This window comes from Phoxinus phoxinus, assembly GCF_949152265.1.
Source record: "Phoxinus phoxinus genome assembly, chromosome: 12".
Lineage (NCBI taxonomy): Eukaryota > Metazoa > Chordata > Actinopteri > Cypriniformes > Leuciscidae > Phoxinus > Phoxinus phoxinus.
In genome coordinates, this window is record NC_136887.1 from 20,891,006 (window position 1) to 20,907,101 (window position 16,096).

The 16,096-nt window shown below is 39.4% G+C and overlaps 1 protein-coding gene across 6 annotated transcripts in view; it reads left to right on the forward strand.

Annotated features, from left to right (window-relative positions):
* The first annotated feature begins 1,155 nt into the window (after positions 1-1,155).
* Positions 1,156-16,096, forward strand: part of ebf1a (EBF transcription factor 1a) — a 132,681-nt gene continuing 117,740 nt past the window's right edge. For 4 of the 6 annotated variants that reach the window (XM_079629826.1, XM_079629828.1, XM_079629827.1 and 1 more), the window contains exons 1-5: positions 1,156-1,847; positions 2,630-2,786; positions 3,576-3,639; positions 4,506-4,561; positions 12,976-13,049. In XM_079629826.1, the coding sequence (XP_079485952.1) occupies positions 1,714-1,847; positions 2,630-2,786; positions 3,576-3,639; positions 4,506-4,561; positions 12,976-13,049 (485 nt within the window). In that variant the 5' untranslated portion in view covers positions 1,156-1,713. Of the gene's footprint in view, positions 1,848-2,629; positions 2,787-3,575; positions 3,640-4,505; positions 4,562-10,199; positions 10,414-12,975; positions 13,050-16,096 lie in introns of those variants that run through there. The other 2 variants (XM_079629831.1, XM_079629830.1) reach the window with 2 other exon arrangements.

A 16,096-nucleotide genomic window follows, 5' to 3' on the forward strand; every position in this document is an offset into this window, starting at 1 on the left:
TCAAATAGGCTACATTGCAAACTTATTCGTTTTTGTAGTAGGCCTAGGCCTAAATAATTTTGTCATGTTAGTAGGCTAATAATTGTATTATTTATTTTTAGTTGATAACAGTTGATCTGCTGAAATTATGAAAAAGACAAATCTTTAATAATTATGACACTAATTATTCTTCACCACATTAGGCCTATTTGTCAAGCATATCACATGGGATGTCTCTCATACATTTAATAAAAACTCTGGTCTCATTATTTCGATGACAGGTGATCTCTGTTTACTTCATTATGGTATTGATTAATTTTATTTGACAAACGTGTTTTAAATAAAATCAATACACTAATATGACCGTGGTTCATTGCGGTTGTTTTACTAACTAGTAAGTTAGATTACAAAAGTTAGTAAGAGTTTATATTTTACCTGGATGTAAACAGACGCTGACGAACAGAAAAAAATCGCGTTTGCCTAGCAGGTAACCATAGCAACAGTAGGTGGCTTGAACACTTTGAGTCAGGACAATTATCGGTATAAATAAACAAACAAAATAAATAAACAAGCAATGCTATTATTTATCGCTTTATTAGGTCTACATGCACATTTCTCAACCAAAAAAAGAGAGAAAAGAACGTGTTTTGTTTAAAAAGTCTTTATGATAGATAGTTGACATTTGCTTAAATGTGCCAGGGGCGCCAAAAGACTCGTAGGCTACAGCGCGCGAGACAAACCTCAACAGACTGCTCCCCGAAATTCCTTTTAAAGTCCAACCCTTGAAAGAAAGTTATTGAATCCACACACTAGCTCATCCCTAAACTATTTAAACAAACTTACTGTGCTGTTTCTGATATAAAACAAACAATATTAAAAAAATAACTCAGCGTTCATGTGAACTGCATCAAATAGGCTTCAATCGCGCGCTCCGGTAGGCAGTTACCCTCGTGACATTAACTCGCGGCGCGCGCATAACTTCTTTTTGGTTTTCGCTCTAAACGCGCAGCTCGCTAAGTGGGCAGGGCGAGCTGTGATATCTAATTAGGCGACGGGCTTCGTGGTTGGATGGACAGCTAATGGTAGTTCGGCTTTACTTATGTTTGGGGGGCGGCCCTGTGTGCTCAGTCACTCCCTCCTCCTCCTCCTCATCCTCCTCCTCCTCCCTTTGGGGTTAGTTTGCTTGTGTTTAGTTCCCAGAGACAGTCAAATCGGATTCCTTTGGGAAAGGACACAAATCACTCCCGTTTGAACAAGGGGAACAGCGAGGGAGCTGTCTCCACAAGGGTCCACCTCTCCTGCTTGATTTCATATTGCTCATTCATGTGATTTGATCAGAGAATACTCTTTGTGGAGAAAGACAGGAAGGAGAAAATAAAGGGAAAAAAGTCTCTGGATGATGACATTTGATCTAACCCTCAGCGAAGCCCGTTCTTGATCCTATTGTTTCTTAAAGTGACATTAGACTTTTTGCGCACGCTAGACCAAAGGGACCTCCAGTCTAATCTTACAGTTTTGTTTGTTTGTTTGTTTATTGTTGCATGGTGTTCCCAAACCTGGATGTTGACATCTCGCGTTTCTTTTGGCACGTCGCTCTATTTTCTGTTTCAGAGGAAGCGCTAATAGAGACAAACGCGGTGACACCTGCTCACCCATACACTTCTCCTTGTCTTTTTTAACGGAGCGATCAAAAGAAGCCAGCACCGACTGAGACGGTGACAGGAGTCTGTTTTCATGTTCGGGATTCAAGACAGCATTCAAAGGAGCGGGAGTAGTATGAAAGAGGAGCCCATCGGTGCCGGGATGAACGCTGTCCGGACGTGGATGCAGGGCGCCGGAGTGTTGGATGCGAACACAGCCGCTCAGAGGTAAGCCGGCGGCGCCACGGGAACAACCACGCAGACGGAATATTGTGCGCTTATCATCTTGGGACGACACAAAACGGTCATGTAGCATATCACCCTAATCAGTGCGCGATATCTGCTTATTAATAACCAGGTGACAAAGAGATTGATTTATCGCTGCGATAAGTTTCGGATAGCATCCTCTCCGGCGTGCTGTCGACACCAACAGATAAAATGCTTGAGTTGCAAGTCACATTAAAACCGTTTTTTTTATTATTTCTAACCTTATTATTTCTAACGTTAAAATAGCCACAAACGTTTGCTTTTAAACGACTTCGCCAACAACTAGTTATGCATTGATTATGTGGCTTCAAATACTGATTTTGAAAGAAAATCCAAACTAGTAGTTAGTCATGAACAGTTGAACTAGTTGTTAGATCTAATTAGATTTATATATATTTTTTATTTATTTACCACAATTAAATCCAATATGTTAAGTAGCCTATTTGTTGTTATATATATAAAAAAGCCTAACTGCTTCAGAAAAAAAATCCTGCCTAATGATACAAAAGACTAGACTATATTAATAGACTTCTAAATGCTTGTTTAAGCTATTTAAATTGTTAAAATTACATTTTAAGACTTTTGCGCTCTATTTTGGAAACTAAAACAAATAATTTGTTTTAACCATTTTTAGATAAGTAGGCTAGCCATAGCCTATTTTTAAATAATTACAAAGAGTGTTGTTTTTATTTTATATATAGGCCTACATATATAAATATATAACTGTGTCTCTCTCTGTGCAGTGGAGTGGGTCTTGCTCGAGCTCACTTTGAGAAGCAGCCTCCTTCAAATCTTCGCAAATCCAACTTCTTCCACTTCGTTTTAGCGCTATACGACAGACAAGGACAACCCGTGGAAATTGAAAGAACTTCTTTTGTTGGATTTGTTGAAAAAGAAAAGGCAAGTGTAACGTTCTCTTTTGCATATATTGGTTTTGCAAATTTGAGTGAAAATTCTGATCATTTTTTAAAAGTCTAGGCTAACAGAGAAAATGTCACTTGATGCTGGCGTAAAGTTTAAATCTTTATTCTTGCATTATTACTGATCTATTACATCTTAGCTCGTAAACATAATTTAATTATTATATATAGCCTATATATTTTTTACATAGGCTATTCATCCCTAATAATTTAAGAGGATCTCAGGTTTTTTTTTTTTTCTCTTTCAGTTTATGTAGCCTATCTTCTGTATATTTTACAGAAAGTTACAGTGATAACCTAAGGTCATATAATACATTTTCCCTTTCAAAACACTAATAAAACTGAACATTTTTTATATGAAGAACCGTATGTTTTCTTTAAATCTGTGAAAACATTTGCAAATAAAGTGACTGACTGCTGATTTCATTAAAAGATGTGGCTATTAATGCTTACTGTAGCCTATAGTCACTCACTTTATAGGCTAGACACGTCTATATACCGGGTATATGCTACATTGTTATTGATCATATCACGTTGTAAAAATACACACAACTTTATTTTTTAAGAACGCTATTTGATTTTAAACTTGATTCTTACTCACTGAAAATGACGTACAGTTCAGATTTTGTTTCAGCTGACTATACCCTTGCGTTTTTTTTTTTTTTTTTGGGCCTCCTGGTCTGCTGGGAAATAGCCGGTCTGACTCACAGGGCTCGTCAGGAATTATCAAATGGGTTTTTCTTGCTAACCATCAAATTTATTTCCGCAGGAATCTAGCGGAGAAAAGACAAACAATGGGATCCATTACAGATTGCAGCTTCTTTACAGCAACGGTAAGACGGAACGCATTATCTAAGATTCATTGAACTTTGCATAAACACATCAGGTAGATATTTACTTCAGTATCAAAAAAAAAAAAAAAGAACAGCGAGAAGGGGTGACAAGAAATAAATAATTCCCTATTTAACTAGATAAAACTGATTGAAAATAAATGTAATGCTAATAATAATAGGATAATAATAATTGGCCTATACTGTCATAATAATTCGAATAATTGTTCAAACAAAAGATATTAAAATGCGCAGCAAAGTCGTTGCGTTTTAACTAGGCTATGAATATTATTGAAACACAAAACGATCGCCATTAGTGCAGTTTTCCGGTTACGCGTTTTCCAGAAATGTGCACTTCATTTTTGATGGAAGCTAATGGCCTGGCCATAATGAAAGTAGCCTAGTACACTCTTTTCTGTCGACTAATGTGGCAAATTACAACCAGGCGTTTGCAAATTTGTTGCGCCAGTTTCTCATGCTTCTAAACCTGTATTTTAGTTAGTTGAAAATCATGATTTTCATGTGATTGTTATTTAGATTATTTCTATTTTACATTATTTTATTAGATTTATTTTACCACAGTTTTCTTGTTTATTTTTCTCGGTAAAAGCTATTTTTATTTTAGTTTGTGTGTGTGTGGGTCTTATATCAGTTTGTTTGATCCAAAACCAATTTCATAATCTTTTAACACTGTGTGCAAACTATGTTGGGTTGGGTTGTCTAGACATTTGAAATATTTATGTTGTATTAAACCCATGTTATTGTGAATGGCAAATATATACCTGCCAGATTTATTTCTAATCCATGTGTGTGCGTATATGACCTGCATTGTACTGAGTTAAAGAGGAGTTATTTTCTCTCCTCTACAGGCATCAGAACAGAACAGGACTTTTACGTACGCCTGATTGACTCCATGACCAAACAGGTAAGACATTATTTTAAAATCCCTACGGTCTGCTGGTGAATATCGTCACATTTGCAGTGAGAGTGAACATGTGTGTGTGTGTGTGTGTGTGCTGTGCCGTGCACCCTGGTGAGTTTGGGGTTACACTCTAGCATGCCTCAGGGGCACGAGGATCGGTTAGTGTCTAAATATGACATACTCTCTCTGGGACATCATTTAAGATGACTGAGCGTATGCATGTATTTATGTGCATACGTGTGACAGCGAGATTGATAGCTAGAGAGAGAAAGAAAGAGACTTTCAGTTGTATTCACTGTCTGTCACGGGGGATTATCCAGTGGTGCCTTTCAATGTTTAAACAGCATACTTCCAGTTTTTGAGTGTGTGTGTGTCTTTTGCAACGCCTGTAGACTTATCTGTGTGTATTCAAATGTGTTGTGGGAACAGATGTTTATTATGAACAGGCATGCATAAAGATTGTTATAGCTTGTCGTATTAACTATGCAGGTTGTGAACTTTAATCTTGGAGAAAAACACACAGGGCAGCGAGAGTGACCTCACATTCTCATATGTGGCGCTCTTCTTTTTCACCCTAAAACAGAAACACCCTCTCCCCCTCTCTCTCACTCGTCCCCTCACTTCCTCTCTCATGATCTCTGTCTATAAATGTTGTGTTAAAGACACTTTAGGGAAAGTGTATCCAACAACGCTAACAGCTGCGAGTCAAGAAGTGTGACAATAAATTTTAGTTCAAAGTTTCATCATTTCAAACAAGAGAGACAAAATATTGAATGCATTTGTAATCAAATAACTATGCAAAGCTTATAAGCTAATTTGACTAATAACTAAAATAATTGTATTTCTCATAAGCTGGTTTGCCGTAGTCGTTTTGTATGACAAGTAATATGCGCGTATGTGTGTGACCCCAGGCAGGGTGAAGTGTGTATAGATACTAGGTAATTAGCAGGCGCTGTGACAGACGCGAACACTTAGTACATCATGTGATTTAAACACGCCAGCTCGATTACCCTGTTGTTCCACCCTGTTGCTGTATGAATGCTTATTGAGAATAATGAAGTGGAGAAAGAGAGATATACTAAAACATCATATCTGACAATTATTTTAATTTAGTCAAAAAATTTGGTATAAAACATTTAGTGTTCTTTACATTTTCTTTAAGTGTTCTTTTATAGTAATGTTTAATATTTATTTTACACATTTTTTTTTTAACTACATTTTCACTCCATTCCATTCAGAAATTCCTACTACGAAATCCCTGGATGTTACATTTGGCGCAAACAGTTCTGCAGCTCCAATTTCTGTATTGTGTGATTTGTTTGTGGTTTTTAATTTCCTTCTGCATGAATGTTTATATGCGGGAAGCTAGGTGCTGTTACTGATGCTAGTTCTTGCCCGCTCTCTGCTGAGCGGTTTGGCCGGCGTGTAGCGGGACAGATTTATGTGTGTGGGTGAAAGGCAGGAGCGTTGTGCTGAGGGAGAGAGACTGTTCTCTGACACCCCTGAGGTAAATACAGTGGCCAGGGGGACTGGCCCCGGCTCAGCCTTTCACTGAGTGTCTCAATAAAAAGCCGTTTATCTCCCCAGGGTTGTCTCCCACGTGCACATATATTACAGACTGATTTATTGGCTATTTCTGTGGCAAACAGCCCTGCCATACCTGTTAATGATGTGGTGCCACTGAGTGAACGAGAAAGGGAGATAGTGTTTGTGAGAGTTTGGCAGCCTAGTCAGCATGCTAGCGGAATATACTGGTACTTTACAAAAAGTTATCAGATGGTATACTAGTAAGGTACCATGGTATTTACATTAAAACAATTTGCAAAATGTTTTATGTTTAGGGGTACATTAGCTTGTCTCTGCAGCAATAGACAACTTAGTACCTTATTTACCCTTAAAGGTCACATATTATTACTTGTATTATAAATGTTGTCCCTTTAAGGGTACTGCCCCATTGAAAGGTGCAATTTTGCACTTATTTAATGACAGTATTACCATGGTATCAATCCAGAAAATTTGGTAAATATCTGTTAGGGTATAACTCAGGTCTTTCAGCAACAAATTATTCTTTCACTACATTTCCCAGAATCCTTTTCTCAAATGCTCCTATATTTACATTCAATTCCTCCTTTAAAGTATGGTCACGTTTACCGTTGTTTGGCAAATGTTTGTGTGTGACTGTCACACTTTGGCTGAGCGTGGTGAGGCAGGACGTGAAGACGAAGTTAAAAGTGAACAGAGTTTATTGACAGAAAGATAACTACACCAATCTGGACTGAAGAAGCATTAATAAGAACCGATAAATGAGAACTATAACACAGGCATGTATATACAGTGAAAACAAAGATGATTGGATTAACACAGGTGAAACAAATGAGGGAACTGATGAGTAACCATAGAAACAAACTAGAACACAATGAGTTCTATCTAGGATACAAACAAATGGCGGGAAACTGAGAACAAAGGAGACTGAAGGATACAAATTAAAATCCATGAGGGTGAAACTAAGAATAATCGTGACAGTGACGTCCAGTCAATTCAATAGGATTCAATGTGTTCTGGATTTTCATGTGGGGCGAAACGTTTACTAACGCAGATTTCACAACAGGCACAGATTTGCTGTGTTGACCAATAGAAATCTGCTTGGTTTGAATGTGTGTTTTACAGCTACATTATTTACAATAGAAATGGACCTTTTGTTGCCCACGAAATTTCCTGAAAAAATGTGTAACCAACCACATATTTATTCGTGTCAAAGACAAACTTGCGCAAGGCCTTTTGACTGGCTCTTCAGATTTCAGATCTTGTTGTCATTTGACTGTGGCGTTTTCTCTCTCTCTCATCCATGTCAGCTTGAAACGCGGCTTAGGTCATGATGGAGTGTTAGCTGGTATTTAAATGCCTTTTGAAAAACCTGGTCCAAAACCACTCTGCGGTGAGCAGTCAGCCTACATATGCTGAGGAGTGCTCGCAATGTGTTTAAGATTTCCCATTAAAGCCCCATAACTCTGTACAGAGAGGCTATACAGAGCGCCTCTCCACTCAGCATGTGCTGGCTTTGGCAGTGTCGGACGGGAGGGCTGATGAGCAGGTTTATAGAGCTGTTCAACACACACTTCTCTTTAGCACTTAGCAAGGCAGTGAAGTCCAGTCGCCTGACCACACAGTTAGCTGGTGAGAGCTTCTGTACATACACGCACAGCTATTAGAGACAATCAAACAATCCGGGCTAGAGCTGCAAGGATCAAGTTTGCTTCAAAATAAAGAAACGGTTCACGCTAAGCATGAAAACTGACACAATCAGTGCCCGTCTTATGCTCACGCTCACAATAAACCCACATTCGCTCTCTCGGTTTGCCTGTGGGAACGGTTGGAGCGGGCGAGGAGAGATGGAGCGGGTGTCAAGCTGACAGGCCGTATCTGTGATCAACGCATGAGCTCGTGACAGATCTGATGAAGACAATGCAGTAAAAGACTCTCTCTCTCGCTCTTTATCCTTCCATCCAACTGTTTCCCTCAACAGCTGAAGCACAGAACAAAAGCGAATCGCATACGCGGGCTTAATGCGCACACACACTGCGCTGACACGCTAGCGTGATGGTAACAAAGAGGGAAATGTGTTTTCATGTATTTACAGTGAATTGTTTACATGCCTCAGATGCGGCTGTCAGTTCAAGGCTGCACTGCCGGCTCTCAAACGAGATTTGAGGAGCAGTTTGTGCAATATAAAATATGCATTAAAAGCAGCATCAGGGCCTAATGAAAGCTTCACACACACCTCGGCGCACCGCGCCATGCATGTTTCATGCGCTTCACGGCCCTCCTTAAGGAGAGCTTTGTTCAGAAAAGTGCTGGGCTGGAACCGGTGGGCAACTCAGAGCTGTAGCTCGCCTGTTGCTGTGTGTGTGTTTTTTAGAGCTAAGCTTCAGGCAGATTCCTAAATAAATTTGCTCAGGAGAGAGGAAGGTCCCGGCCGTTCTTTCGCTTTGGTGCTGCTTGTGAGCGTATTTTTCCTGTTAATTGCGAAATAGGGTGTGTTAACTTGCCAGAAACACTTCCCCAAAGTATACGACATGCAACAAAGTGACACAAATCTCCTATATTAGATATTTCCTGTAATCAGAAGCTGTTTGGAGATTCTGAAGATGTCAGATGTGAATGGCCGCTCTGTGCCAGGCCACATAAAGGCTTAATGCTACTCATTTGCAAATATTTACACACACAAGTTTTGAGGGCCTAAATATCGCAGTGATTAAGTCTGCTCATCTACATTGAAAATGTGTGTGTGCTTGTGTGAAATTTGTAGCAATTTGTAGCATTCAAAGCTACGATAGACCATGACCTTAAAATACTTTTTTTGTTGCAACTTGGTGATGAAAAGTGAGGATTTGGGTAAAATAGGAAGTCCGCCCCACAAAGGCAAAACACAGTAACTATAAGCGACAAATGATAGTCTAAGTAAACATTAATTAGTAATAGTTTTTTAAATAGGCCTACTTTAAGCATTTTATTAAAATATGTAAATTATATTAGATGAATAAATAGGTGAATAAATTATATTCTACATACCATTAGAGTACTGTTAGATGTAACTTAATTTTTAAATTAAAAAACAGTCCTAAAGATACATTTGGTATATATATATATATATATATATATATATATATATATATATATATATATATATATATATATATATATATATATATATATACATACACACAAAACCCCTAGTGCAAGAAAGTTCAGTCTTTCAAGTTCAGTACTCAATAGACAAAATCTGTTTTTTAACTGTTTTTTTAAGCACGATAGGTGTGACGTCAAGGGCTATCTTGAATCCAGAGGAGTATGCACTACCATTGTTGTGTTTGCCTCTGAGGAGAAATTGACAAACTGTTTTTAGACTTTTTCCAGGCACTTATGTACCCTACTGTTCTCTGCATGGAGTTATTCTGAGTCTGTTTGCAGGGGCTTTGTGTGATAAATAGCCGGTCTTATATATGAAATGAATGTGTGGAGGTGTAGAGGACGTCTTTGTGTGGCCTGAGCTGCTCTCTCTGCCTCCCTCTTTCTCTCAGAAAGCCTGCAGGGTCGAGGCTCTAGGCTCAGACAGTGATGCATGCTTGCTCGCTTTTAGAGGACCTTGACCCTCATTTCCGCAATGTGAAACCTTACAAACAAATGTCCCCGGATCACCTATGTCCTCTAACCACAGCAATGACAGGAAATAATAATTAAAAATATATAAACATGGCTGAAACGATTTGTCGACCAAATTGTCGATATAATTTTGATGTTGGAAAGTCTTTTGATCTCTTAATGATTTTGCATTTTAAGGGCCTGCGATAACGCGTTTGACCAGGCAGGCGCTGTAGCGCAATACTGTAATACAGCTCTCCCGAATGAAATCCGATAGAAGAAGACACGGCGTTTCAGAGTGCAAACAAAGCCGAACCAGTAGAGTTTGGGAGGGTTTAACTAACATAACTAAAATTATAATAATAATTAAAAAAATTATGTCATATGCAGCTGCCTACTCTCACGCATTCAGAGACAACACTGTTCATTTCTCATGCAGTGAAAATACATCGCAGAGCAAAGAGGACACTGAAAATGCGCAGACAGACAAGACAGAAAAGGTTACTTTTGAAACAAAAATAAATATGAAACAAAGTTTCAGATGTTAAACTCTGTCAATTTTACTACGACATTCAAACAATGAATGTGGTTTTGGCGCTTTTTAATGTGTCGTGAGATTTGCTGTAGGCTTCAGTTCAAGCAGCACGTGAACCGACCATCTCTTGCTCTTTACTACTAGTTATAGCACGAAAATGAACACGAATGAACGTCAGAAGGTAGGCCTATGTTGGAAGAATCTATAACTTAATAAAATGTATAATTTCTCATGTGATAGCTCAATCAATGTTTCAACAGCTGAAAGACGCCAAATAAAACAGCTTGTAAACAAATCTTTTACCTCAGGAAAACCATTCAATGACCATAAATTCGATAATCAGCTAGAAAAATGTACTCTAGAGACAATAAACTCGATAATAAGCTAGAATTCATATTTGTACTCTTACTAAAAAGTTATTCTTATAATGTTATTATTTTAAAAACTGTGTTGAATGCAATTGTATTTAAATCAGTTGTTAATTTGAACCTTTAATATTATAGGAATGTGTTCCCCAATATTAATAACTTTCTTTTCTGATGCTTTACTTATAAAACTTGTTTTCAAACAAGTGTTTCATGTAATTGAAAAAGCATTGGGCACTTGTGAGGGAAACAGTTCCTCATTAGAACCATCAGCTGTTTTTCTGTGTCTTCAGTTGCCATAAGTGGCATGTATATGTGTGTTCAGAGAGAAAGAGAGAGTGATTCATGGCAAACGGGTTTAAGTGTGTGTGTGAGACAGAGAGCAGCCTGTTAATAGTCTGCAGTGTGTGTATGTTTTGAGTAGAGTCACTGATTCACGGCTGTGGGGGACATCTTGTGTGGAATTGAAGGATGGAAACAAAGCTGAGGTTTTTGGATGAAGTGTTAGCTGGGCCAGATGGCTCGCTATGCTCCAGTCTGGCAGCCCAACTGCTTGCCGCACACATAAACACACACATGCTAATGCACAAATACATGCGTGAATGCATACACATGCACAGAGTCTCACAGATGCAGGCTTATGGAAGCTCACGCGCACACATCTTTCCGAGAGGGCTATTTCACACTAGTTGGAGTACGACACTAATTTAGAGGGACCTGTGATTATGCAGTTTATCGGATCACCCTCCTTTATCTCTTTTCACGTCGCAAATGTCTTTTCTCATCTAGTAAATAATAAAGAGTGCTTTGCTGAACAATAATGTTTTGCATTGTACTATCGTTAGCCAATCTGTGAGCCCCAGATGCCTGTGGAGGGTGGGCACTGTGGCAAGGGTGGTCCTCTATGACATAAGAGGACAGTAATCTGCACAGTTCAACAAACACTACACACATAGTTCTTTTGATTCCACACATCTGCTTTTAATTAAGCCAAAGAGCAACAAATGATGGAACTGAATGTTGCCAAGAGAAAACAATGCAGGATTGTGCAAAATTCAAAATTGAAGAATTGGCCTCCTTTCAATTCATGGGAGCGAATCAGAATTTAATTGGCCACACCCCACAGGAAGTTGAAATTCTGGGAAATAAAGCGTTCTTTCACAAAAGTCTGTCTATCTGTCCATCTATCGCCTTTTTTTATCCCCCCACCCCCCCATTTTTTTTTGTGTTTGTGTTGACAAACTGCTTTTTTAAGTTAAATGATAGTTACATAAATGTTCTTACATTCAAGTTTGAATCGCAATTCTGCATCCCTTTTTCTAATTCAATTCAAATTTCCTTCAGATTTAGGATTTGAATTGTAATTTAAAGGACATTCTTCTATGAACATATGCTAGTGTTGTTCATTGGTGTCAACTCTGAAACAAAAGATAAAATAAGTTGTCAGTTACCACTGCACTGACAGTGATTTTATAGATTTGATGTTAAAGGAATAGTTCACCCAAACATAAACTCTGCCATAATTTACTCCTTACCTGTATGAGCAGCTTATTTTCTTTCTTTCTTCTGTGGAACACAAATAGAGATGACAGAATGATCATGCTGCTCTTTCCCATATAGCTCCAAAAAGTACCATAGAAATAATCCATTTGAATCAAGCAATAGCTTTTTTTATTAACAGAAAATTAAGTTATTATTCATTGATTTGAAGATTTTCATATTCAAAGTTTGGATGTCTCCATGTTTGATGTCAACGACACCAAACACCATTGATTCTTTCTCACAACCGAACGTGACGCACCAAGTTTAAGCTCTTAGAGAGGTGGTTGAGGATTGTTTTCCATTGCAGCAGGTAAGTGGGCATTAAATTGCCCACTTTAAGCCTGGCTCAGCCAGAGACAGACCACCCCGCACACGAAGGCTCTGTTCAAGCCGTCCCACGGTGCACTAGGCGATTTTTATTGATTGATTTCCTGAAACAAAATGACATGAATGTAATTCAGCACCCAGTGTGTAGAGTGAGAAACACAGGACCAAATGAACAAAACATTTAGAAACAAAGATACTAAAACTGAACTGATCATTCCCATGCTGCATGAGATCTTTCAACGACAGCCTCTGCCAGATGGAAGAAGGGTCACATTCACCGCATATAAGCGCTGCAGTGTGTGTATGGAGAAATGATGTGATGTCATAATGTTTTTGTTTCAGTGAAACGATACAACCAGATATCCAATTCTTTTCATGGTAGAATTTAAAACACCCGAAGAGTTAGTCATGGAAATTCGTGCACGCTCTGAGCGTTTACAGCACAAGGAGAAAATGTTGTTTGTCAATTTTCTCTAACCACATTTTTTCCACCTTCTCTTGTCCATCAGGCAATTATCTATGAAGGGCAAGACAAAAACCCAGAGATGTGCCGGGTGCTGCTGACGCACGAGATCATGTGCAGGTGAGAAACACACACACATGCAATACACCACACTCCCTCCTTCACTATTACACAATCAAGCTCTTGAATCTTCCCTACCAAGCTCTGCCCGCTGACTGTGAGAGCTTTACTTTGGCTTCATTCTTGTCTTGGCAAGGCTGCAGACCTCTGGATCTAGCATTAGTGTGACACGGCTGAGCTTTCTGCTCACACACACACAGCTGTGTGTAAGCCTTGTTGTAAAATTAGACGTAAGAGGGAGGATAGATTAACATTATTATAAAATTGCTGAAAGGTCAGATCATTATTCTTTAATTTATCAAAACCGTCCGTCAAAACTAGAATAAACTGTTTACTTCTTTTTAAGAGGGATGCAGTACGTTTATATCAAGGCTCAAGTTTAGACTTACGATGCACTATTACACAAGACACTCCCAGATCATTTTTCACCAGCCCAAATGGGATCCTGATAAAGTTACGCCAGCCTGTTTCCTATCAGAGTTAGAACTGTTCTTTTCCCAGACTCTGGCTCAGCCTTAAAAATCAAATTTTGAGTTTGTTCAAAATAGATGCCAGCCAACATTTCTATTTTTGGAGGCCCATTTACCGGTGGTTGGTGGCTCTTATTTTAATTATTGTTTAAATAAACACTCAAAAGCCAAGTAGAGTAATACACTTTTGGACAGCACATTTTATAGTCATATAGTTGACACCATTCAGAATTGAAATTCCTGATTTTGAATTGAATCCACAAACATGATGCAGAATTGCTATTTAAATAACTAGGAACTCATTAACCAAAAAGTTTGTCAAGACAAATTTTGAACTTGATTTGTAAAAAGCCTTGAAGTTTGAAGCTTTACATGGATAGATTGGAGCGCTGTCAAATCGATGAATCGAATATATGTGTGTGTGTATACACACACACACACGCACACACACGTTAGATGCGATTAATCGATTTGACAGCACTAATAGATTGATACATTCGTGAATTTAAAGGGAGCCGGATTTTCAGTTCTGAATTTTGCATGTCCCTGTTTGTTGTGACTGTATAAAAAATGTTTAATGGAATGAGAAATGGAGTAAGACAGACCTTAAGTTCAGAGCAGCCCTCGTCTCTCTGCCTTCTTGAATCTCTATCCAGGTCATCCACTTCTTGCTCTGAAAAAAAAGAAGAGAGAGAGCGAGAGAAAGCCATGCACCTTTAATTAAAATCAAAAGATAAATTCCTTGCACTTAAAACTGGGTTGTGGAGATGAGTCCTCATCTATTTTTGGTTGAAATGGAGAGCATTTGAACAGTTTTCTACTAAAAATATACCACTCATGCTTGCTTAATTAGGACAAGGAAAAACTCATTACTCAATAAGAATCCTCTTGTTATTCCACAGCTAATGAATGCAGCTTGCTTTGAGTTTTGACAATGAAATATGTGCAGGCGAGCCAAGGCTCTCTCCTCTTTCTCTTTCAATCTTTCACTCCCCCTCACTACCCCTCTCTCTCTCTCTCTCTCTCTCTCTCTCTCTCTCTCTCTCTCTCTCGCTCTCTCTCTCTCTCACACACACACACACACACACACACACACACACACACACACACACACACACACACACACACACACACACACACACACACACACACACACACACACACACACACACACACACACAGCTTTCTGTTATCGCTCTTTCAAAATACTTGAATTAAAAATACTGATTTAAAGATGTGTATTGACACAAACACTTAGTACCATACGTGCCTACAAAGGCTCACCACGTCAGCTTTGATCTGCCACTGTAGGATTACACGGATCACATCTGAAGTACATATCGCTATTGGAAGCCATAAGGTCCCGCCAATGCAAATGTCTGTACTTGGTTGCACACCAAAGAGCTTTCTAAAAGCAGCAGAAAAGGAAAAAGCGTCTATTTTAAAAGAGTAAACAACTAAATCCCGTCTCTATCTTCCTCCTTTTTCCCCTTCTTCATCTGTATATGGTGTTTCGATACAGAGCCTGTGCTGAGAGAAAGGCACAATTACCAGTCTGCAATTAGACTGCTCTCCATTAATCAGGGCTGTTAATTGCTGTACGCCTTGCCATTAGCCATATGGTGCCGCATGGGCCTGCAAGCATGAGACACAAACGCGTTTTCCCAAACAACTCGCTCACAGGCAAGGCTAGAGACAATCGCTCAAACGCAACTCTGGGCTCTTTATGATGGAGTTCCACATCCTCATACGCACGGATTGATGAGATTTTGTTTGGTTTGTGTGGTGCAGATGAAACATCACAAACTTGGCCAGATTATTAAAGGCTGGGTGGTCACAGTTGGAGAAACGCTGCTTTGTTTGGTTTTGGGGGCTATTTTAGAGCCGCTGTCTGTAAAGAAGCTGGACTAAGGGCAGTTTGGCTTTAATGGCATCAGCGAGGGCCACATCCTGGTAATTACGTGCAGCAATTTGGATTTAATTTCTTCAAATGCTGCAGCAGGAGGAAACGCTTGAGATTAAAGATTATGGTTCCCCTGCAGGTCCGCTGGGACGGAGCAAAATGAGCCGGAATGGGCGAAAAATCCCCCTGAACGAAGCCAGAGCATGCATGGAGTCATTAGCATATCGTTGATGGGGGGCTTGGCGGTTCACCGATGGTGGTGGGGGGCCGTGTTGTGGTTTCCCATGGGTTCTGGCTGGCTGTTGGGTTATCGGAGTGTCACATCCATCTGTGCCCACCCCTCACATCCCAGAAAGCTTTGCTTCTGTGTGACCCACTTCTGAGAGAACATTGCTAAAGACTTGACTGCTCTCAGAGGAGTGAGAGAAAATGAGAGCAGAGAGAGGAAGGAAGGTAAAAATACAACAGCAAGGAAGAGTAAACCGAGACGGAAGCACCACACTCTGTCCAAACTAACAACAACGCTTAGACCGCCAGGGTGCGTGAATGAGGGGTCAAGCTCAATCCATCTTATCAAGCTCATCAGGTCTAAAGGAGCCAACTCGCACACAGATCTGTTCTGCTACTATCACATGATGTCTCATGCCCTATACTTTCTCTCATTCAAGCCCCTC